The sequence below is a fragment of the Phocoena phocoena genome, chromosome 9 (assembly GCF_963924675.1).
Source record: "Phocoena phocoena chromosome 9, mPhoPho1.1, whole genome shotgun sequence".
NCBI lineage: Eukaryota > Metazoa > Chordata > Mammalia > Artiodactyla > Phocoenidae > Phocoena > Phocoena phocoena.
This window is the reverse complement of record NC_089227.1, coordinates 18,578,533-18,604,593: the sequence shown is the minus strand read 5'-3', so window position 1 is coordinate 18,604,593 and position 26,061 is coordinate 18,578,533. Positions and strand designations below refer to the sequence as shown.

At 39.8% G+C, this 26,061-nt stretch overlaps 1 protein-coding gene across 1 annotated transcript in view; it reads left to right on the top strand.

Moving 5' to 3' along the window:
- The window catches only part of LHFPL3 (LHFPL tetraspan subfamily member 3), a 529,850-nt gene that overhangs the window by 351,018 nt on the left and 152,771 nt on the right, over positions 1-26,061 (top strand). Inside the window, exon 2 of the mRNA XM_065884149.1 lies at positions 13,313-13,549. Within this exon, the coding sequence (XP_065740221.1) occupies positions 13,313-13,549 (237 nt within the window). The remainder of the gene's footprint in view (positions 1-13,312; positions 13,550-26,061) is intronic.

Sequence of the window (26,061 nt, the reverse complement as noted above, 5' to 3'; positions counted from 1 at the left end):
GAGGTATAACCTCACACTGGTCAGAATGGCCATCATCAAAAAGTCTACAAGCAATAAATGCTGAAGAGGGTGTGGAGAAAAGGAAAGCCTCCTACACTGTTGGTGGGAATGTAAATTAGTACAGCCACTATGGAGAAGAGTATGGAGGTTCCTTAAAAAACCAAAAATAGAGCTACCATATAATCCAGCAATCCTCCTCCTGGGCATACATTTGGAGAAAACCATAATTTGAAAAGATATGTACACCCCAGTTTCATTGTAGCATTATTTACAATAGCCAAGACATGGAAGCAACCCAAATGTCTATTGACAGATGAATGAATAAAGAAGATGTGGTACATATATACAATGGAATATTATTCAGTTGCAAAAAAGAATGAAATAATGCAATTTGCAACAACATGGATGGACCTAGAAATTATCATACTAAGTGAAATAAGTCAGAGAAAGACAAATATCATATGATATCACTTGTATATGAAATCTACAAAAGTGATACAAATGAACTTATTTACAAAACAGAAACAGACTCACGTACTTAGAATTCTAACACACTTATGGTTACCAAAGGGGTAATGTAGGGGAGAGGGATAAATTAGAAGTTTGGGATTAACAGATACACACTACTATATATAAAATAGATAAACAACAAGGACCTACTGTATAGCACAGGGAACTTTATTCAGTATCTTGTAATAACCTGTAATGGAAAAGAATCTGAGAAGGAATATATATATATATATATATATATATATATATATATATATATACACACACGTGTGTGTGTGTGTATTTGAATCACTTTGTTGTACACCTGAAACATTGTAGACCAACTAGACTTCAATTTTTAAAAAAAGATTATAACGACACACTACCGTGTGTAACATCATGTGGTAGGCAGAATAATGCCCCCCAAAGATGTCCACACTCTAGTGCCTGGAACCTTGTGAATATGTTAGGTCACATGGAGATGGGGAATTAAGTTTGCAGATGCAATTAAGTTTGCTAATCAGCTGACCTTGTGATGGGGAGATTATCCTGGATTATCTGGGTGGGCCCAGTCTAATCACATGAATTATTAAAAGTGGAAGGAGAAGAGGCAGAAGAGGGTCAGAGAGATAGATGTGAAAAGACCCCACTCACCATTGAAGACCTTGAAAGAGGGAAAGGGTCCAGGAACCAAGGAATGCCAGCAGTCTCTAGAAGCAGGAAAAGGCAGGGAAATGGATTCTTGTCTGTAGCCTCCAGAAAGGAATGTAGCCCTACAAACAATGAGATTTTAGCCTCGTGAGACCTGTATCAGAATTCTGAGTTACAGAATTATATATATATATATATGTATATTTAATATCTTTATTGGAGTGTAATTGCTTTACAATTCTGCTTTATACAAAGTGAATCAGCTATACATATACATATATCCCCATAACTCCTCCCTCTTGCCTCTCCCTCCCACCCTCCCTATCCCACCCCTTTAGGTGGTCACAAAGCACCGAGCCGATCTCCCTGTGCTATGCGGCTGCTTCTCACTAGCTATCAGTTTTACATTTGGTAGTGTATATATGTCCATGCCACTCTCTCACTTCCCCCTCCCCGTGTCCTCAATTCTCTATGTCTGCGTCTTTATTCCTGTCCTGCCCCTAGGTTCTTCAGAACCTTGGACCTAGAGTCTGTCATACAGAGTGAAGTAAGTCAGAAAGAGAAAAACAAATACTGTATGCTAACAAAAATATATGGAATGTAAAAAAAAAAAAAAAGTTTTGTGTTATTTTAAGTCACTAAGTTTGTGGCGATTTGTTGCAGTAGCTATAGAAAACTAATACACATTACAGATAAGGAAATGCTTAATCTAGATTGTGTTTGATTGTAGAATCAACAAGCCCTCAGTTTGTCCCAAGTGATATTTCTTTTATGTATGAAAGTCGACTACTCTTTGAAGAATACAAACGGTACCTTGAAGAGGGAGAGCAGGCAGGGTTGTAGGGTGGAGAATGTGTGTTCATCTTTTTATTCCCTGGAGCCTGACTCAAGATAGGGACCAGGACCCAAGCCCAGATCATGGCTGCTCTAGACTGTTCTCAATTTCCATTCAGAAATTTTAAGCTCTGCTCCTGGTCATATATTGGTCTCTAACAAGAATTAATATCCCTCTCTCTGTCTGGGCAAGCAGGAAACTGGTATTCTGGATTCAGATAGTGGTAAAAAAAAAAAATTTTTTTTTCTTTTTTAATTTTTGGCTGCATTGGGCCTTCGTTGCTATGCACGGGCTTTTCTGTAGTTGCCGCGAGCGGGGGCTACTCTTCATTGCGGTACATGGGCTTCTCACTGTTGTGGCTTCTCTTGTTGCGGAGCATGGGTTCTAGGCGCACGGGCTTCAGTAGCTGAGGCTCGTGGGCTCTAGATCGCAGGCTCAGTAGTTGTGGCACAAGGGCTTAGTTGCTCCGCAGTATGTGGAATCTTCCCCAACCAGGGCTCGAACCCGTGTCCCCTGCATTGGCAGGTGGATTCTTAACCACTGAGCCACCAGGGAAGCCCAAGAAAAACAGATTCTTTACTGAAACATGTTGGAACAAGTGTACCATCCTATCACTTTATTAAATGTTTCTAACTAGCAGAGTTTATCAGTAATTCACATGGCCATCATCTCAAATTTTAAAATACTTTAGATCATCACAGTGCTATAATTCCCATCAGCATACCCCAGCCTTGGTTATGAGAGTGGCACATGAATCACAGTAGATTTTTTTAACCCCAAGCAGGAACCTGGGGCCTTGGTTAAAGGGTGAAAGTACAGAACCCTGAGGGCAGGAATGATCCCCAAGGGCAGAGAGCAAAAGCCCAAGCTCCCTGCTGAGGTTTCAGATTTAGCCACAGCCCTGCCTGCGGCTGTTCTAGCATCTGAGTTCAAAGCAAAACCACCTTCTGGGCATTTCACTGGCAGGTTAAGACTAGGTTGCATTTCCTTTTAGTCAAGGGAAGGCATTGTTCTGATTCAGGCATTGTTCTTCAAATGTCACACCGGACAAGGTTGTATCTATAAACTTTTGGTTACCACTTTAAGAATTTGAAGTTGAAAGATGCGTGAAAATCTTTTGACAGAACATTTAACCCACTGACTTCTTTCACCCTCTCTTGACCTGATTTTTCTCCTATTCATTTTTGATACCTACTGCCAATTCCAATTCGGTTTCTCTGGGGACAGTTTTTTGTTCTAAACCATTAGCGTTCTCCATAAACATAAATCACTGAAGATTTTACCATAGATTAGTTAAAGCCTAACATATCTCAAGATTATTTTCCCTAATCTGAATAAATTGTTTCAAAGGCATAGCAAAGAGAATGGAAGGCTTTAAAAAAAATTGTTTTTTCAAGGAGCAAGAAATAAAGAAAAAAAAAAAGGAACTCAAACAATTTGCCACAGTTGTGTTTTTCTTTAGCAGTTTTTTGTTTTAGCTGTAATAAAGCAGACCCTGAGAGTCTGCATAACCTTGATCTTAAGCATCCAAGTGGTGAGGGGATGGAAATGAGGACGTGACACTAAAGAGGAACAGAATAGACATTAGGAACAGTCAGCTCGGAAAATTTTGTTATCCAGAGCCCCAACGTGCCGTTCCGCCTTTTTCAAAGTGATGAAAAAATAATTCAGTGCCTAGACTAGACCGTATTTGTCCTGAATGATATTACAAGCCCTCTCTGCAAAGAATGACACTGCTCCATAGGTTATGTGGCTGTTCTTAAGCTGTATAGGGACCAGGAGTGAAGCAGAGGGAGAGCTGTATGTATCATATCGATATTGATATCAATATTGATATATTGATTAGATATAGATGGAAGGAAGGAAGGGAGGAAAGAGAAGGGGGGAGAAAGAAGGGGAAAGAGAGAGGGAAAAAAAGAGAGAAAGAAATATCAGCTAAACTGTGAAAAAACATAACCTGGGAGTCTGTAAATAATGTGTACATGTGTGCATCTAATGCCCCCTTGAAAGTAAGAGCCTTCCTTACAAAGGATGGTTGGGGAAGCATCCATCTTGCTTGAGCTTGGTTCCACTTCTGACATTTTTAGTATGTAGTATTTAGTTTTTCCACATGTTGTTTTTGAACAATAATTTTTGCCATTTGAAGTTTCTAAAGAATTGAAATGTTACATCAAGAAAATAAAATAAAACGTGGGCAAGCTGTGTAAAAGAAAAGCTTGCCACCATAAAGCTACATTGGTGACAAATTCTGTTTCAGGGAAGTGTGTACAAATGGGCACTCTGTTTCGGGGGAGTCTGGCAGGTTTGGGAGACCTCATCCTCACTGAGAAGGAGTTCAGTTGCTCCTAAGTTTACCCCTTTTACAGAGAAATGAGATGCTGCTGGCTGGATTGGCATGAGATTCCTGACCTTGTCAAACTCCAGCCAATGTCTCCTTTCCCTGAGTTAGGGCAGAGAGCGAGGATACCACCCTCTGTCTGTCTGCTGAGCAGGAAGACATTGAGTCTGCTCAGGAATTACTTTACAGATGCAGTTATTTCTCATCATGTGTGTATCTATGGAGCATCAAGTGAATACAAATATACTCCTAAATATGAATGATATAAAGTAAATAGTAAATAACCACTCAAACATCTAGACCATGACTCCCTGTTTTACAAATAAAGTAGCTTGGCACAAGGGACCACACGGAAAAATGCTGGCAAGATAATAATTGGTCTTTGCTCCGGGTGTTACCATGGCTAAAGCAGATTTGCTGGGAGAACGATGATAGGTGTACTGTTCATATGGCTGTGGAGAAAGACGATATTTTCTTCTATTAAGGTCCTGTGTCTGAAATGCAATATAGATTTTAGCACTTGAAAATGTTGCCTGAGTCAAGAGCTCTCCTGCACTTTTCAAAGTTTGTGACCTGCCAGCATGTTTGGTTTTGCGTTTATTGAAATGTTCATTAAAACAATGTGTCTGTAGAAACTCAAAGAAGTTACTTAAAAGAAGTAAATCTTCACAAAAACTTTATTAGGACTGAATTGACTCATGTCTTTATTTTTACCTGAAGTAGAACTTATTCTATATGTAAGTAACCATATGTAAATTAATAAGGTAAATATATTCATAGTCATATATACACATGTATACTCTTAAAAGGAATATGTACCTTTTAAGAGCATATAAAATGTTTGGCTAACACATAGCCAAGTTAAAATATCAAGCCAAAAACCAACTTAAAATATCAAGCCAAAAAAAAAGGTTGGATTTTTTTGGGAAATGTGTATAAAACCAAATATACATATATTTATTTATAATTAATCTCATTAATTCCCATTTCACACATTTATAATTTATAATTACTCTTATGTTCTTGGCACTGCATATCAGGTGAAATTCTGATTAGGTAAAGTACTGATGTAAACAAAAGAAATATATATAAAAGCTAGCAGTTTCTAAGCATCAGTTTAGTAGTAGCTCACGTACTCAATAAATGTCTAATTATAAACAACAAGCACTTTCAAGATTCTGTAAGTGTTCTTAGTAAAAATAAAAATATTTTAAAGTAATTTCGAGACTTCCGTGTCAGGCCAGTGGTTAAGACTCTGTGCTTCCACTGCAGGGGGCACAGGTTCAATCCCTGGTCAGGAAACTAAGATCCCACATGCCGCGCTGCATGGCCAAAAAAAAATAGAAAAGAGTGAAATCTTAAACTCTAATAATAAAGTAATTTCATGTGCATCCTTATTGTTGATAAGTAAAGGGTAATAGTGTATGTGGTGTTAAAAGCATAGATTCCAAAGCTAGACTACCTGAATTCAAATCCTGTTTCACCACTTGTGGGCTTTGCATGACCTTGAGCAAGCTATTTGAAGTTTCTGTGCTTCAGCTTCCTTTTTTCCTATACATAAAAAAGAAAATAATGTTGGGGTTGGTGGAGAAACAATGAATGACAACCCTCTGTTCCCCCTCCGCAGTGGACTGAATGTTTGTCTCCCCAAGATTCACAGGTTAAAACCCTAATCCCAGTATGATAGTATTAGCAGCTGGGGCCTTTGGGAGGTGATTAGGTTCTGAGGGCGGAGCCCCCGTGAATGGGATTCATGACCTTATAAGAAGAGGCCGCAGGGCTAGCTAGCTGTCTTTCCGCCATGTGAGGGAGGATACAACGAGAAGTCAGCCATCTGCAGCTCAGAAGAGGGTGCTCACCAAACCCACCATACTGGTGCTCTGATCTCAGACTTCTAGCCTCCAGAACTGTGGGACCCTCCCAAGCTCTGAACCAACTAAGAGAGAGAAGAGCTGGCAGATGGAGACCAAATATACCCTTTAGGATGAGAAAGCTTAGGTTGAAGAAATGACTCTGGGTCTCTCAGCCAAAAGGACTTCCTAATCTGCACCCCCAGAATCAAACATACTTGTCTTCCTACTTCTGGGCATCACTGGAAAGTCAAGCCCACCCTGTGTAAAATGTACAGCACAGAAGAGTGGAGTATATTCTTCATGTGGGCAAACTGCTCCTAAGGTAAGGAGAGGAAGGGGCTGGGCTGGTATGCAGAATACCTCTCCTCCAGGTATTCCTCAGGTGACTCACTCCATCTCAGTGGGAAGGAAGAAAGAATGGGATGAGGAGTGAAGGGTATTTCAGGAAAAAATCCCTGTTTCTAGAAACTAGAGAAGCTGGGAAGTAGTGCTCTCATGTTTGTCTTAGCTTTATTTGAGAATTAAATGAGATGATGTATGCGCAGTGTGCCCCACTCATGGTGAACGTATAATAAATGTTAGCTATTTATTATGGTGTGTACTGTTATTAACTATGTCATATCAAGATTTCATGGAGTCTGACTGGATCCAAGATAGATATCAAAAGCCATCTACTAGCATTCTAGAGATCAGAACTGTATTGTATTTTTAAGTTCTACATTCTGATCTGTAATTATATTTGGCTAGTAACCCTCAAAATTTGGGCACATTAGCAAGGTACATTGTACTTAGTTAAATGTTTTTCCTCATATCCCGGAAAACCTTTTTCTCCACTACCGTAGCTCCTAAGTACAGGTGTGGGTGGGCTCCTGATTCTCCCCTTTCTATTAAACCCAATGGTGTGGGTTTCACATCTGATTGAGCACAAGGCACAAGTGGATGCATGGTGCCCTTTACTCCGGCAATTAGGGCTGAGCGTCTGTGCAGAGAAGCTTCTCTCATCCCACACAACTTTCTAATTCTCCTCTTTTGAGAGCCCGTTGTTTATTTACATTTTCTCTTTCTCCTCTTTCTAAGGGATGCTGTATCTTTTGTGTTATGACCCCAAGTTAAATGCTCATAAAATTATACTGGGTTTAAAACCAAAACTGATCAGGAGACAATTTGTTTTCTCCACTGGACTCTAAACCACAGTACTTTGTCCTGGATTGTCTAGCAACTCAGTTCTCCAGAGGTAAACTGAGGTATAAATTCAGTACCTTTTCCAGACGTATGAATACTATGGTTCAGTTTTGTTGGCCGTGTGCTAATGAGGAAACTGTAGGAATGCTTCGTGTCTCTCCTTAACCAGGTGTTTAGAGTAAAAATCCTCCTGTGAAAGTTCCCCCTCCATAGCCTGGCAGCTCTGCTGGCATCAGTTTCTTCAATTACTATATGCCTGGATAATTGATAAAGTGAACTCAGGTTCATTTTTTTCACCACGTTCCCTCTGAGTGCTTCAGCAACGTGAGGCAGTTTATAATGCTTTTTGTGCAACAGTGCATAGACTTTTAAAAGAATGAATTTAGACCTTCCCTTCCTGTCCAAAAAATAAGCCGTTCTCAGGTTTGCAATGTTGAAAGTCCTGATTAGGACAGTTGGTTCAGCAATGTCAGCAGGCCCAAGTGACCCAAATCATAGACCCCCCCCCCCCCCCCGCCCCCGCCATTGCTTTTTTCCTCTTGCTTCATTTCCCTTTGGAGAAAGACCCAATTAAAAACAGTTGTGGATTTTTCTGAGGCTGTTTCTTTCACAGAGGTTATATTCAGCTCTTTGGCAAAGAAAAATACCAGAGCAATTAGTGGCTCTAGGGAACCACTAGCTGTTTGTGTGCTATTTCAGAAGAACCCATTGTGGGCAGCCTCTACATAGAGGTTCCTTTTAGAATGTGAATGCTTCTTAGCCATTTGGAATATGCTTAAAATTGAAGTCAACAGTCATGCCCTCACAAAGGTGCCTTGATTGTATATTCTAGATTAGAAGATGTCATGGCAGCATTCCGTAAGGACATAGGTTTCTTTTCATCATTATTCTCTGCTCACCTCCAGCTTGTGAGCTCTTGTTTCTCTTTAATATTCAAGAATGTTCTCTGATATACTTCTGGAAAACCTGCTGCTGAAATGAAGGAATATAGAACTGCAAGTAACTTAGTCATTTTCTAGGTGACATTCTAATAAGAAACCGTTTTTGGATAATAGCCCAGTTGGAACTAATTCTCCACTATCCCTCCCAGTCAGGAAATAGCATGTCCAAGTTAATCAAATGTTCTGGTGCCTTGTATACGCTAATGTTTAGTATAGTGGTGGTGCTGCGTCTTACAGGATGATCAATTTGTAAAGAATTAGAAATATTTATAAAGCCAACAGGAATATTATTTCATCCTTTGTTGACTGAGGCATTAGCCTAGCATCTTGCAGGTACTTCTTAGTCAGGATTACAAACAGCTGTTAGTTTCTAGCGGCTCTACAAATCGTGCAGGTTAGTGAGGTTCTGGTTAATAGGATGCCAGGAAGCAGAATTTATAATAGCATTCAAGCATTAATGCAGAATGTAATAACCATACCTTTCCTGAGAAACCAACAGAGCCTAAACTATCTTAATGGTTTAAATTAATCTTTAATACACTATAACTTTGGGGAGGGGGCTTTGCCTTTCAAAAATAAAACAGCCAAGTTGGGGAAGTTCGGATAGGGTGAGAAGAAAATGTATATTTGATAATACATTGTCAGAAAATAAAATTTGTTATGCAGTGGCCATCTAGAAGCACAACTTTCAAAAAGATAGGATTTATTTATTTAAAAATTGGATTTTAATCACAGACTTCACTTACAAAGTTTTGAAATCTTTTAAGTGCAGTTGAGTTTCATTTTTTATTATCCTACTACAGAACCATTCAGATTTTCAAAACAGACGAATTTTTTTAAAAGATCAGATCTTTCACTTTAAGAGACAGCCAACAAGAAGGGGGTGGAGAATGCACAAATTCCAGTGCCTTCTGGCCTGAAGGACACCTGGAGTACACCTGTGAGTGGGGGACCTAAACCTTTTTCCCTGGGAGGCCAAAACCCGACCTTGTTATCAGCCCAGGTTTTATCTTAAGATTCCTCTGGGGCTTCCCTGGTGGCTCAGTGGTTGAGAGTCTGCCTGCCGATGCAGGGGACTCGGGTTCGTGCCCCGGTCGGGGAAGATCCCACATGCCGCGGAGTGGCTGGGCCCGTGAGCCATGGCGGCTGAGCCTGCGGGTCCGGAACCTGTGCTCGGCAACGGGAGAGGCCACAACAGTGAAAGGCCCACGTACTGCAAAAGAAAAAAAAAAAAGGATTCCTCTGAACAGCCAACTCCCTTAGACCATATTGAAAATAAAAATTGCACTTCAAAAATTCTATTTTTGTTACTTTCAGCAAAAATACCCATTGCGTAGAATGAAGCACAATGGGGTATATTATATCCTCTATCTTCCCAGATTCTTCACTTAAAAGTTGATTAAGGAAATCATATACTTTGAAGATAGGGAATAATGAATTGCCATTCATAGTCTCCTGTAGTTTCAGCTTCAGAGTGTGAATTCTGCCTCTGCTTTTTTTATTCCAGTATGTAATTCAGAGTTTCCAGAAATGAAAATTTTTAAGATAGTCTACCCTCAGTGCATAAAGACTTTGAGAAAAGATGTCTTTGTTGATGTCAGCATTCCACAAACATCCTATTCCAGTGGAATTGTCCTATAATGTCCAATAACCTGCCTGAACTTGAGTCACTTGGTGATATCTATTAAGTTTAGGTAAAACTATGTTACCATGCTCCAAATGATTCCCATTCATTAAAAAAAAATTGATTTTCCTTTTTAAGTAATTTTTGTCATAAATAAAAATTATGTTAAAAAGCATTGAGAATATTTTAGAAGATATTCCATGTAACATAGCTTCCTTAGAGGTGATTTTTCTGAAATATGGTTTAGATTTAAAAATCTGGGTCTTCCCAAATAAAATGAATTTTCACTCATGGAAACCACATGTTTTTTAAAATACAAAGATGATTACTACTAGAAATGCCTTGGAGAGCATGTTGGTACTGAATGCTAGAAACTACAGAAGGAATGGGAATTTGAAGTATTTTCAAATCATCAGCTTCACTTTTTTCTAATCTCCCAAGTACTTGTAATCTGTCGTCAAGTTATAAAAAAATTGCCTCTGTTAAATGTTATCGAAGTATGAATCCATATTTAACTAGATTGGTGACCTTTGCTAGTTGTGATGTTGACTTCTGTAAACTATATTTTAGAGTATACTGTCTAGGTGCTATAATTTGTTGATTGTTTCATTCAGTTTCTGATTCAAAAGTGTTTTATTGCCAACTATCTACAAGGCACTCTTTTAGGTGCTATAAATATGATGACTTAATATGACTTAACTTAGCTTAATATGATGATTCTTTCCTCAGAAAGCTTATAGTCTATAATTGAGATAATGCTTATAAATAAATAACTGTAACACATGTAAAACAACAACAGTAAGAACTTTAAGATCAGTGCAGTCAACAGCTATGTGAGTTCAGAGAAGGGCAATAATGTAGTTCAAGGAGAATTTGAGATGGCTCACTCTGTGGAGAATGTTGCTTTTGACTGAACGTTAAAGGATATTTAAGAGTAGAGTATTGGGCTTCCCTGGTGGCGCAGTGGTTGAGAGTCCGCCTGCCGATGCAGGGGACATGGGTTCGTGCCCCGGTCCGGGAAGATCCCACATGCCGCGGGGCGGCTGGTCCCGTGAGCCATGGCCGCTGAGCCTGCGCGTCTGGAGCCTGTGCTCCGCAACGGGAGAGGCCACAACAGTGAGAGGCCCGCGTACCGCCAAAAAAAAAAAAGAGTAGAGTATTTAGGGACAGTAGTGGCAAATTCTCCAGGCAAAAGAGAAAACAGAGATCCAAAAACTTGGTGCATGGACAGGGGATCATGTGTATTTCAACCCACATGAAGTGGAGAGTATAAAGGGGAAGAGGACTGGAAACTAAGTAGGGGTTGGACCGTGGATCCTTGAATATCTAGCTGAGTGTCTGAGTGTTCTTCAATACCAGTGGGAACCAGCAAGACATCTTGAGCGTGAGCAGTAATGTGTGATGTGAAATACAGTGAGGATGAACAGAAGGCAGAGGGAAGTTAGGGTTCCTTTTGAGAGATAATGACGGCTTAAAGTAGGAGTGCCTATGCGGAGATACTGCACAGGTAGGTAAGAGAAGCATGGCAACATTTGTGATGTGGGGCAAAGAAAAGAGAGGACTTAAGTGTGACCCAAAGTTTTGAACTATCATCCTGTAAAATAACGAGGAATCCTAAATCAGAGTTCTCCCAGGCAGTCTTCCTTCCTGTCACCCCTCTTGGTATCTGTCTCCTCCAGACCTGTCTTGTAGAGCTGTCCTCCTGTTAAAAAGTAAGATAGGGCTTCCCTGGTGGCGCAGTGGTTGAGAGTCCGCCTGCCGATGCAGGGGACACGGGTTCGTGCCCCGGTCGGGGGAGATCCCACGTGCCGCGGAGCGGCTGGGCCCGTGAGCCATGGCCGCTGAGCCTGCGCGTCCGGAGCCTGTGCTTCGCGACGGCAGAGGCCACAGCGGTGAGAGGCCCGCGTACCGCAAAAAAAAAAAAAAAAAAAAAAAAAAAGTAAGATAATAGTTGTCTACTTCTGGCTTGTTCAGTAAGTTGCAGTGAGGTAAGAATTATGTGGGACTTGCTCCTGCCAGCTTCAGGGATTGTTTGCCTCCGATAGTCACAGAACTCTAACTGGGTTGTGCCATCAAAGTCATCTTTAGTTACATGCCCTGGAAACAATGACCTGCTGGGATGCATAGCCCCTGCCTGCCTCACAGCATCAACACCATCACTTTCTCCACCCCCATCACTAATCTCCTGGTAGCTTCTGAAATACACCAAGCCTCTTTCCCACATTGGGGCCTTTGCACATGCTCTTGCCTGAAACATCTTTCCCATCTGTTTCACATGTCTAGTGCTTTGCCTGTTTTTGGCCTTAGCTTAAATGTCATCCCCTCAAGAGGCCTTACCTGATCACTTTCTCTAAAGAAGGTCCCACCCGCTATTCTCTGAGCCCTTTGTTTCTTTCTTGCCTATTACTTATTACAACTTAGAATTATTTTATTTGCATGCTTACTAATTTTTTGCCTCCTTTCCTGACAGAACATAAAGTCTATGATAACATAAACCATGTCTCTTTTCTTGATGACTGTATCCCTTGATGGCACCAAGAACTGTGTCTGGTACTCCTTAGGAGACACTCGATAAGCAGCTGTTGAATTAATGAGTGAACTACCTATTCAGAATGCTCTATGTAACCTAACACTGTCATCATTTACCCTCAAATAATTGGATTAAATGTAAAGAGAGTAGCAACAAAAGTCTTCAAATTAACATATTCTTATTTAAAAGTATTCATATGATTCACATGGTGATATTTGGGAAGTAGAACATAAGTATTCTCCTTAAATTCCTGAATTTCCATAAGAGCTCTGTGGTGCCACACCGCAGTACCATGATTTTCGGCCTTTTAAAAACTGAAATAGAACGGAGAATAGACTAGAAAATATCAGAGTGCATTGCATGTGGTAAGTGTAGTTTCAAGAAACTTTTTAGTGTGTATGTTGGAAGTCACAATATGAAACTATTTTTTACTGTGACTCCAAGTCAATATATGCTCTGGTATTTTCCACGTTATCCTAATCCCCAATCTGGCTGCTGTTATAGCTCTTCAGAGCCAGCATTGAATTGTCATTTTGCAGTGTTAGGATTGCCTGTGGCCTATTTGCAGTGGAAGCCTTCTCACAAATGCACTCAAATTCAATTTTTTTAAAAGTATTTTCTTATTGATCAGCATACCTTAACCTCTCTTATAATGCTCAGTCTCAAAAGAGAGTTCCCAGAGCCCCTTTCACTGCAGAGTGCTGGGCTGCTATTAAGTTAACCAGGAAAAAACCACTCAAGGTTGGACAGCAGTAAGATTTGCTGGTTTTGACATCAAGAATTTGGACAATGATTTGACACATAGTAGCTACATTTGCTAAAATGGAATTTATGTAACTCCTTTTCTCTTTTTTTCCTCTCTTTCTAAGCTGCCTGCCTTGTGCTTGGCTGTATGATTTTCCCTGATGGCTGGGATTCAGATGAAGTAAAACGGATGTGTGGAGAAAAGACAGACAAGTACACTCTTGGGGCTTGTTCAGTCCGCTGGGCTTACATCCTGGCTATCATTGGGATTTTGGATGCCCTCATCCTCTCGTTTCTGGCATTCGTGCTTGGTAACCGACAAGACAGCTTGATGGCAGAGGAACTGAAGGCAGAAAACAAAGGTAAGATTGCTTTGGGGAGCTCTTACCTGGACACCTCAAACACAAAAAATGACACTCTGCATTCTTTCCCGTCTGGTAGCAGTGCATCCCCTCTGGGTCTAATTTGCTGCATTTTAAAAAGTTGAAGTATAGTTGATTTACAGTGTTGTGTTAATTTCTGCTGTACAGCAAAGTGATTCAGTTATACATATATCTGCATTCTTTTTCATATTCTTTTCCGTTATGGTTTATTGCGGGATGTTGAATATAGTTCCCTGTGCTATACAGTAGGACCTTGTTTGCCAAGGGGGAGGAGGGTTGGGGGAAGATGGATTGGGAGTTTGGTACTAGCAGATACTGCATCTTTTAATGGTGTCTAGTTCACAGACTTTTCCCAGACTCAAGACATTTACACAATTAAAATAGTGTATTTTTATGTTTACCTTTCTGAGGCTCTCTGAGTCCATGGCTATGAAACAACAACTTTTTTGGGGGGTGGGTGTGGGGAGGCCCTACTTGGCCAAACAGCAAGTGCTTTCTCGCCACGTATTCAGCTATTTTCCAGCTTGAAATAAATGCCTGGGGAGGCTTTGAGAATCATCTATAAGCGTCTTTGTTAAACTGCTCACCATCAATATAGTTGAATTCAGACTCAACCTCTCAGAAAGAGGTAGAGATACTGACCACAAATAGTTACAGTTAGATATTTCAGTGTTTACCTAATTAGCTGAATTTTAAAATGTGTTATCTGGGTAATCAAAAGTCCTCAAATTTCTCTTCAAAAAGAAAATGCCTTCTGTAACACACACACAAACTAGGATAGAAAATAGGACATTGACTAGTGAATGACACATGAATATTCTAGTGTGCCAGTAAGAGCTAGCAAGTCATTATTCAAGATAAATCTTTTAATTTTCTTTCCACATTTCTAAACCAATTTCTTGGGATAGAATTTTACTGTCTCTGTTTTGTTAAAGCCTTAGGTTCATTAAATTGTTTTGTCTTTATGTTATCTTTAATACTTTGGACTTGTATCAGCACCTTCAACTGAGTGGCTCCTTCTTCTAGCTTTTATTCCTAATTAAGAACTAAATCCATCTTTGAATTATGAAATTTAGTTTATTTCAAGTAGTATTTACTTGAAAAACTCTTCACTGCCTCAATATGCCTCAAATATAAGCATACATTAGTATCTACGTGAATGTCACATGTAATGATAGTGTAGCAAGCTTTATACTTAGAACATCACAATTTATGCTCATAAGCCGTGAACTATAAAGAGATGAATAGAGAAGTCCGGGAGAGGAGCAGTCACCCGCAAGCCCTTTATTCCTCTGATTTATAGACAGAATACATATTAGTTTACTTGGGTCTATCAAAAATATTTTAAACACAAAAATAATCCTTTCATAGGGGAATAGTGCTGAACTTCCTAAAAACATGACTACCTCCCTCTGAGTTGCCTTTTCTAGATGCTGATAACACTTATAAAGCATGTTGCAGGTTTAAAGTGCTTTCACATGCACTCATTAATTTGGTGCCCTTGGCTATTGTCTTTGTGTCTTGTTGGATGTACACAGACCGGTCTCTGTCCTGTTAACTTCACTTCAAATTTAATAGTAGAGATAGCTCAATATTAGAATAAATTACCTTTCCCTAGAGAATGAATTAAAGAAAACTACTTTGTTCTGCAAATGCTTGATTCTCACCACCACCCAGAATTCTATTTATTCACTGTACAATTCAAAGTTATATTGAGAACCTTTAACTTTCCAGATATCCTTTGACCACATAAAAGAAGAAGAAAATTCAGAAGAAAAAAATAACAAAGCCAGGAATGTTTTCACTTGGCTACTGAGAATTCTAACTCACAATCACACATATAACTGAGAATTCTCCTGAATTCATACTTCAGGATGGAACAGGCAGGATTATAGAAAAATAATCAACAGTTTCCAAGATGGGTCTTTTCTACCAGTTGATTCAGTTAAATGTGGATGTCTGATCCCTTCTGTCTAGGTCTTTATTAAAGAAAGCATCATTTTCTACTCAATGATATATTGGAAACACCTTGTAAAAGCATTAATGGGAAAGAAGATTAAAATAGGCCAATATAAGGTTTAGGGACTATCTGTGAATAATTTTTTCTGTGTTCATCATCTTCTCCATTTGAACGTATCATATTTGGATGTATTCTAGAGTTTCTTCCATCTGGTTCTAAAGGACTAAAATCAGTAGCAGTTCTTCTGTATCAAATCAGATAGATATAATAAAGCAGCAGAGAACACCAGGCCATATTGATGAAACATTTCAATTCTACCACATTTTTATTTCACAATTGAAATTCCTTTTCCTGGAACTCTGAGAATGTATCAACAGTTCTATTACCCGGGCAGTTCTGATCCGTAAACAATAGGGTCTTGTAAAAATCAGAGCAAGGTTTTCTAAGCCTTGTATAAAATGTAATTAAACCTGCATGTTTCTGAGAAACGGTAGATTTACAGTTGTTGTAGAGAGTAGCCGTTATTGTTTGTTATTATTTAAACACTTGTTCATTGTTAAAACTTGCAAAAACTTAGGTTGTTTGAGGGAAAACCAATCAGTGGTTTGTTTTTATGTTTGTGTATGAACATAGTTTCACTAACCAGTAGTTTAATGGCTTTGAAGTGCATGCAGTAACCAAAACTAAATACATCATTGTTACCTTCTCTCAGATTTCACTTCCCTGAGGATCTGTAAGAATAAGTTGTAATTATGAAGTTGGTTTTATATAGGTACTTTGCATGGCTACGTTAATATAAATTTTCCCTTATTGAAACATTGTTTTTCACTATCAATTTTTTTTTTTTTACTGATAAAACTAACGTGATGTCCTTTGATAGTTAAGGCCTCCTTTGGGTTCCAGGGCAATGCAGTGAAACAAGAGGCAAATCTAGCTCATGGAATTTTGGAAGATTTTATAAACTACGTGATGCCTTCTGGTATCATGGAAGCAGATAATACCATAACTCAAGCTTTGACACAGAAGAGGAAATAGGTTATGATATAGGTTATATCACCACACACACTGTAGTATCTTTTACAGTCTTCCAGTTTTATGGCCTGGCAATCATCCTAACAACCTATATCTTATAACAAGTAGCAGGACCATTATAGAAAGAATAAACCTGCAAATGTGGCATATGCCCCCAGTTCGAAGAAGTTTGTCCTGAAAGGTCTCATTATCATTTCTCCTTAATGTGGCTTTTGTAATCTAATAATACAATTGCCCTGTATATCTAGAAAAGCCACCAAATGAGTTCAGTACAATAAGATATTGCTTAGATCCATAAGTCTTTCCCAGCAACCACCCCAATGGTCAAAACAAGAATCACTGTTACAGCCTATATCAGAGAAGGGAAGGGAATGCAGCTCTAATTGTTGCCTTTACTCCACTTACAGAGTCTTAGGGTGAAAGGTGCTCCATAGGATGCTCCAGAACCATAAATTAACTGTCACAAAGGTGCTATTCAAAGGGAAAACGGGGAGATCCACAGATGAACATCTCCACCTCTGTCTCTTAAGATAAATGTCCAATGAATTCACCTCGATCCCATTTTCATGTTCCCATACCACACCTCCCACAGCATTTCATAAGGTCCTCCTTTTCCAAGAGTGTAAATATAATTTGAAAGAGATCTAAGCTGAAATTTATCATAAATTGTGAAATGGCAAAATCTGAATAAAGGAGTTTTAACATTGTTTCACCAAACTGAAAGCAACAACTTTGATGATGCAAGTGTTGTCTTAGGGCAGACTTCTATAAGAGAGAAAGTTAATCATCTATGGCGCTCTGACAAACAAAAAAACAAACAAAAAACAGCTCCACTGAAAAACAAAGAGGAATGAAAACTCTAAATATCCAACTAACTTTATACGGGAGTCGGCATATGCGAGAAAGCTCAACTGTATCCCCTGCATTTGGGGAGCCAGCCCTGCAGGCTGTGTGCTGTCCCTGGATCTGGGGCTAGTAGCAGACAGACAGGTGTTCACTCTTGTTTTGGGCGTTGGGCAGCATGATTTCTAAATGAGCCGACAACAGTCGGCATTTAACCTTGATATGCTGCTTAAGTGCATATTTTAACACACTGAACTGTGAAGTCAATTTCATTATGTAAAATTAAAGTTTCATCCAGATAAAAAGGATTTGAAATGAAAGCTTCATTTTCAGTTTCTTTCATTAATTGTGAAAGGATAAATAATTACATTTCCAAGAGCTCCTATGCCACAAATACCTCTTTCCTTGTCAGACACCATTCATAAAGAGGTCTGTTTCTGCGTTTATGTGTATGGTCTTTGGAATTGCTTATCAGATAATTGGGGCCTCTCCTGAGCAGTTTTAAAGTCACTTTGTCTTCTAGCACTTTAACTTCAAATGAGAAAGCATGATTATCCATCAAGAGGTGACTCCAGCTGCCACTTATTTATTAAGTGGTTTAAGCTCTTAAATGCTGTAATAGTGGGGAGTTAGAATAAATTCATTTTACTTAAATAACTAATTGAGAAATGCTTCAAGATTTTGAGTTAAGGTACCATGCCGTGCCACAGCCTCATTGAGGGCGGCAGTGTGGTCTGTGGAAAGAGTGTGCACTGCCCAGAGCTGGTGTGATGTGACCCGAGGAGCCTTGCATTCATATCTTAATAGTCCCGGAATTCAGCTTCCTTCTCTGTAAAATGCAGACTCACCTAAATGGCATCTGAGGTTTCTTCCAGCTGTAAAATATTCCAATTCAAGGGACACCTTCAGAGGCGTCCTTTAAGGATGTTCTGAGAGTCGTAATAGCTTCTACCCTCAGAGCAATGAATACACTAAAGGCTCTTTTAGGGACTTGTTAGCACTGCAGGGGTGACTAGGAGAAGGGAAGGATAAACGTCAAGGGGAGGGAGGTCCAGGATGCCTAGGTGTTTCTCCCTCAGCCGTGTACCTCCCCACTGAACCTGATGTCACAGCCCCACTCGTGCACACCACCAAGAGGAGAATGAGTCAGATTTAGAAACTCTGTCCCATGCAGAGGAGGCTCCTTGCCCCACTAGATTCCCATACTATGTGATGTCCATGTGGACACCTGGACAGTGAACAAGGCCCCAGATCACAGACACAAACTTTTCTTCTGGCCTCAACTCTGGCACTGATTAGTCATGTGACTTTGAACAAGTCTCTTAACATCTCAGAGCCTCAGCTTCACTTTCTTTAAAATGGGAACGATAATACCCAGCTCTGCCTCCTCTGTAGGGTTGGGAGAATCCACCAAAAGCATAGATGTAGAAGCAATTTATAATCAGTGATATTGATACAGGCTTATTGCTAATCATTTCCCCCATATGACATTTAATTGGTCTTTGGAATAATCCTGTGAAGTAGTTACCATCATCCCCATCATCCTAGTTTTACACGTCAAAACCCGAGGCCCATGAAAGTTAAATATTTTGTGTAAATTTTCACAGCTAGGAAGGAATGGATCCAGGACTCAAACACAAATCATTTTACTTGAAATTTCAAGTTCTTTTTGTTGTGTAATAACACAACATGATGTAATCAATTCTTTATGGATGCTGATTCTAATGCTTTCCACTTGAGTAGTCAGCCCTGTGCAAGTAAGAGTATAGTCTTATTTTCATTTGGTAGCTTTTAGATAATATTATTCAATCAAAAGTTTAATACACTTGAGAATGGGGGAAAGCCTTGATTTAAAACTCATCCTCTTACTTGACTCTAACTTTATAAAAACCTAGTGAGGTAAGATCAGGAAGCGTAGGAAAGAAAGTATCTTCAAGTGCTTTGAATTAAAGCTTTAATAAGGCCATAGTGAATTGTCTGTTTCCCACTGGGATTTGAACAAAGCCCCCTTGGTCATCAAAGCATCTCAGAGTGTACCTCTAAAAAATGGCATACATCTTGACACTTTTTCAGAAGGGCTCACGTCAGTCTCAGTTGGAGCAGACCTTAGTGCTCATAGAGTTGTTTTATATACTTGGAGCTTCTAATTCCTCTTCTCTCACTCTTTTATAAGCTCACTCCATTCAAGTTCTCACCCCCAGCACTTCACAGACACTGTCTTATGAAGGTCACCCCCAGTCTCCTAATTGTTAAATTTCATGGTCGATTATCAATCCTTGTATTGACTTATCAGCAACCTTTCACAACTGACTGCTGGCCCCATCTGAAGGTCTGTCTTTAGCTGGCTTCCAGTAGCTGACCTTGCCTAGATTTCCTCTTGCCTCTGTGGGGCTCTTTGAGCTCAAGTCTCCTTTGCTGATTCCTCACTATCTCTCCACTCTATCTATGTTCATATCCCAGGTTATCTCAACTCTGCTATGACTTTATTTATTTATTTTTAACATCTTCATTGGAGTATAATTGCTTTACAATGGTGTGCTAGTTTCCGCTTTACAACAAAGTGAATCAGTCACACATACGTTCCCATATCTCCTCCCTCTTGCGTCTCCCTCCCTCCCACCCTCCTATCCCACCCCTCTAGGTGGTCACAAAGCACCGAGCTGATCTCCCTGTGCTATGCGGCTGCTTCCCACTAGCTGTCTATTTTACGTTTGGTAGTGTATATATGTCATGCCACTCTCTCACTTTGTCACAGCTTACCCTTCGCCCTCCCCACGTCCTCAAGTCCACTCTCTAGTAGGTCTGTGTCCTTATTCCCGTGACTTTAAATGACTGCTGTACCCTAATGACTCCCAAATTTAATCCACCTCCCACCTCTCCAATGAACTCTGGTCTCATATACCCAACTGCCTACTTGACACCCTTTTTTAATATCTAAATTAGCTTCTCAAACTTAACAAACTTTCCCAAACTGAGCTCCTTATCTTTCCCACAAAGCCTCCTTCCCCCACGGTCTTCCCCATCTCAGTTCATGACATCTCTTATCTCTAGTATTCTTATCTACATATTTACACTTCTAGGCCACAAATATACCTCTGAAAATTTTTTCTCCCCCATAAATATTCTCCAGTAGTTTAGTTGCTTCCTGTTTATCTAGTTAGTTTCCTAACAAGGAACCCCTCTAGCTTTCCTCTTATTCATGCTGGAGTCTCTGGTGTTTTTCCACATCCTCTATCTGGAGAAGCACAGGTACCAAATGAAACATTAGTGTTCTTGACTTTCATTCTAGTTAAATCTCCTTGGGGCTCAGTGTCCCTACTCAGACTTGTTTTTTTAGTGTACATGAAATTTTTTGGCAAGTGATGTTTACATTCTTGCTGCATGCTCACTGATTCCATTGTGAGGTCGAAGAACACACTGAAAATGTAACTTGTCACTTCACTTGCCCCTGGCAAAGGAGAAACAGCTGGGTTTTTTTGGGGGGGTTCTGATTTTTTTATTGAAATATAGTTGCTGTACAATATTATATAAAGATATACAATACAGTGATTCACAAGTTTTAAAGGTTATACTCCATTTATAGTTATTATAAAATATTGGCTATGTTCTCCGTGTTGTACAGTATATCCTTGTAGCCTATTTTATACTTAACAGTTTGTACCTTCCAGTCCCCCAGTCTTACATTTCCCCTCCCCCCTCCCTCTCTCTGATGGTAACCACTAGTTCTCTACATATGTCTGCTTTTTTGTTATTTTCACTAGTTTGTTGTATTTTTCAGATTCTACATATAAGTGATATCATACAGTATTTGTCTTTCTCTGTCTGACATTTCTCTGACTTATTATTATTAGCATAATGCCCTTCAAGTCCATCCATGTTGCTGCAAATGGCAAAATTTCGTTCTTTTTTATCATTGAATAGTATTCCGTTGTGTGTGAGTGTGTGTGTATCACATCTTCTGTTTTTAACGTCTGGTAGGGGAGGTAAGGACACAGTGCCAAGTGGATACTGCTGAGATAAATAAATGTTGAGATTACTTGCAGAAATAGGTGTTCTATTAGTGCTTTACAAAATATGACCACCCCCCCGCCAAAAAAACCCCGCAAATTACATTTTTTACTCTAAGTTTCTTGAGAGCAAGGACTATGTCTTTTTTATCTGTTATATCCAGTATTATAGTTCTCAGCACATAGTAAATGCTTAATAAATTTAAGCACTTGTTATTGTTACTTTTATTGAATCAATTCCATGAAAGAATGGTGTAAGTAAATGTCCCATTTAACATGTTCCCTGCACACGAAGCAGTTTGTCTCTTACTTCATGGATTGCAAAGGAAATAAATTTGCCTGCATGTTACACATAGATACATATTTTTAAAGAATCAGAGAACGGCATGTTGGAACAATATACTGTAACTCTGCCACTCAGCAAATCAGTGTACCTCTTTAGGCCTTATTTCAACAGGCACAAAAATGTACTCTGTGCTTGCTGTGTGCCAAGCAATGGGCAAAACCACAGCAGTCAGCTCATCAAACATTTCCTCCACACCTCGTGTGTGCCAAGCCTCGTGATAAACACTGAGAGTTCCAGAATGATTGGAGCAAGGTTTGCCCTCAGTCTCTTTGGGGAGAACATGTAGTGTTATAGGCACTAGGTTATATTTCTGAGTTCCAGTCCCGTCCTCGTAGACATGGCTTCACCAGGTCACTTTGTTGGTACCACCTCTGTGAGTGCATGCCGTCGCTGACAGCTGCCTCACTCCAGCACCAGTGAACGATGATGCTATAATAAGCAGAGACTGCTTCCCAAGGACAATTTGACACGCAAGGTTTCATCTGCTGAGAGGCTTTAAAAAAATCAGCTTGTAGAAAAACATCAGTGAGTCTGTTAGTATTAAATAAACAAAGGAGAACACAACTGTGAAGAAATGAAAAAATGCAATAGATATGTTGTGGACAGGGACAAGTCAGAATAGAGAGGTGGGGAGTTCTCACTTATTGCTAAAGCATTCGTTTTAGAGCAGCCTATTGAAAATCTAAACTCCAGAAACCGTTTTGGGGAAAAGTCCATTGTACCGCCACTGTTATCACCCTTGAACAATGTCTTTCCAGTCAGCCAGCCAGCTGATCCTCAGCAAGTGCTGTATTTATGCATTTCATTGACTTTTGCTTCCTGCTTTGCTGTACACGTAATCTCAGCCTCAGACTGGGTGGGGAAAAATCGGTTTGGCCTGAGTAGATATCATCTCCCTAACTTAACTTCACCACGTCACCTTTGATGATGTGTCTGGAATAACCAGGAGACGAAATGTGAATTCTGACAACTGCCACGCGATGCTGTCTGCAAGTCAGTGCGCTGTCAAGCCCACAAGAGCGAGAGTGACGATGTTGTCAAGAGATCTGAAGGGCAGAATTCAACCAGGGAGAAACGCAGTTGTGGTGTTAGTGTCAGCCACCCCAACACATGTTCTGACAGAACCACTAGGCAGGCCGGTTGCTGGAGAGAAGCCGGACACAGCCCCTCGCGGCAGTGGGTGAAGCTGCAGTGCTCACTGAAAGGAGGGCTCCGATCCGGAGCCCTTACAAGGGGCAGCTTCTCCAAAGAAAATCTAAAACACTGTCCCTTGTCCCAGAGAAGGTGACAAGCCCAGAAGAAGTCACATGAGCAAATTCCATCTGCTCACCTGATAGCTTCTCACCAGGGGCTGGCCTTTTGGTGCCAATGCCAACAAACAAAATGAACCAGACGTTCTCTGTCCAGACAGGAGAAGTGCAATTGTCTGGGCTCTGGGAGCTTTGTTTCCAGTTCACCCATTTAAAAAAGAAAAAATAAGAAAACCCTTTCCTGACCTTGGTAAAGGGGGTTCAAAGATGCTATGTAGATCAGTACATGGTAGCAGATTACCAGATGACACTGTCTTGAAGTTTCTTTTTCAGGAAAATCCTCTAAAAGCATGGGTGACTGTTTGGTTTTTTGTTTTTTCTTTCTTTTTTTTTTTAATCCAACTGAAAAGAAGTCTTAGTGGTGGGCTTAATAACTCTTCAGATGTTGGGTGAATGGCCAACTGTCTCCTCTCATCTGTACTGGGGTGTGGTGGGGGACAGGGTCAAGCTAAAGAAATGTTGAAATATAATCACAGAGTGAGGACTTGTAGAGCCAGAAATCACTTGGCTCTTTACAGTCAGCCGGAGAGCTTAAAAATAGATTCCAGTGCTTGGGCGCCACTGCAGAGATTCTAATTCAGTTGGCATGAGGTGGATCCAGGTGTGAGAACTCCTCAGGCGATTCTCATGTACAGCCAGGGCTGAGGACCAATGTCTTCACCCAGTGCCCTCGTTTTACAGATGAGAAAGCTAAGCCACAGAGAGGGGAAATAAAGATCATCCTCATCAGTTTGAATTTTTATAATTAGAAATCAGTAGGTAACCCATGAAAATAGTCAAGTTTCATTCTGTAATAGGCTAAATAATCATCTCTGATACAGTTCAGTTGCTGTTATTTTTGGAAGCAGAGCTTTCTGCCAGCCCTGGGAAATCGATTTGTGGCAGCTGCTGTCTCTGTGAACTCGGGCAAACCTCTCTAAGCCTCAGTGTGCTCATCTGTAAGGACGTTAATAGAACCTGCCTCATTTTGTGAAAATGAGATAGTGTATGTAAACTGTCACAATGTCTGACACCTATGAAAACTGTTTTTATTTTGAGAGCTTTGATTTTACTTGACAAACACATATATAGAGCTTGTTTGTATGCCATGGTTCATGCGGTACAGAGCCCACACCCTAACCACTGCACCATGGTCTCCCTTTGTTCTTAGCAACTCTGCATCATAATGGGGACCTCATTAAGATCTAGAAATTGTTCCCTCCACATGTTTAAATATGACGTTTTTCATCTGGTAATTTTACAAATATTTTCAATACGACTGGTGAGGGTTGGTTGGTTGGAGGTTTTGTGGGAAATTTTGCTTTGTTTTTTGTAATCTTCCTGCATGTACTCGTGTCTGAGGATGATCAGGGGTGGGATGGGGGAGGAGGTATTCCATTATATTTACTACTCAAAGAGCTCAAACCATATAGCCAGGTCTGTAAATTCAGTGACAGTCACCAAGGAGACCCCATGATCCCCTGATAGAAATAAGACTCACTCATTACAATGTTACCCAATTTCAACCTGGCGGAAAATTCCTTCAGTGCACTGCTGGACAGATGAGAGCCAAACTCAAGGCCTTAAAAATGTCTGTGAGAAGTGTCCTTCAGAAGTGATAGAGGGAAGGGAGTCCACGCAGGCAGAAAAAGCAGTAAAGACAAGAATCCCCTGAATGTAGGGGAATACAATCACTTCAGTTCTTACATAGGGTGATAAAAGTTTAGTGCTACTAGGCTAGTATGTGCCTGTGTTTTGGTCAGAACACATCTTTATTTTCCTTACCATATACATGGCAAATAAAATCCATATGTCAAACAAACATAAGTAATAAAATCTTTATTAGAAGCTAAAATAAACTGGGAGGACTCCTCCCTCATTATTCAAAACCCATTTATCTCTGGCTCTCTCTCCTGGTACACTCTAAACTGATCCCTTCCCTCACCAGCTAATTCACACCCACCAGGTAACAAACCTTTTTATTATTATTATTAAAAGATACATTTCAGGTAGTAGCTATCAAACTTCTATGAGAATAATATTTACCTGGGATGCTAATGAAAAATGAAATTATGGCTTTAGTAGTTCTAAGGAACAGCTCTAAGGAGTCTTCTTTTTTAATTAATAATTTTTTTTTTAAAAGCAGTTTAAGGATTATAGCAAAATCAAGCAAAAATCTGAGTTCCCACACACCGCTTTCCCCATATACATAGCCTCCCCACCATCAACATCCCACATCAATGTGGCTCTTTTATTACAATTAATGAACCAACATTGACACATTATTATCAACCAAACTCCATAGTTTATGTTAGGGCTCACTCTTTGTGTTGTACATTCTATGGGTTTTGACACTGAAATCTGTATTTTTAATAAGTACATTTAAGTAAATGTGATGCAGTTGATTTGAGGGCAGTGCTTTAAGCAGCACTGCTCAGGGTCATTTATAATCAGATTAACACTACAATTATAATGTTATGGTACTGAAGCCAACAACCATGGCCAGAGCAGTATTGTTACCTTAGAGTTGCTTTTCATAAATATCCTGGCACCCCTCAGTGCATAAATAGGATCTATTCCAAAAGTTTACTTCCAGCTTGGTGTTTTGGAACTCAGATCACATACTTTTCATAGAAGCAATGGATGTGAGCAACAGTCAATTTCTTGGATTTGCCCTCCAAAGCTTGTTTCACTCATAATGTTAGAAGAATAAGGTTATTTAAGCAATTGGATTTTTTTACAAAAGGCAATAGAAATGTAAGCCCATAAAGTCAATAGACAAAAATACAAAATAAAAATCTTTGAGAACCAGAGATGGGATGGGATTTTTTTCAACAAAACTTCAAAGGCACAGACCATAAGGCAAAAAAAAAATTAATTGAATTACATCAAAATACGACTTCTGTTCATGAAGGACAGCAAGGACAAAGACCAGGTGACAGATTTAGAGAAGTTATTTGGAATGTTACAAAATAGCAAGTAACTAGAATAAGCAAGGAATTCCTCGAAATTAA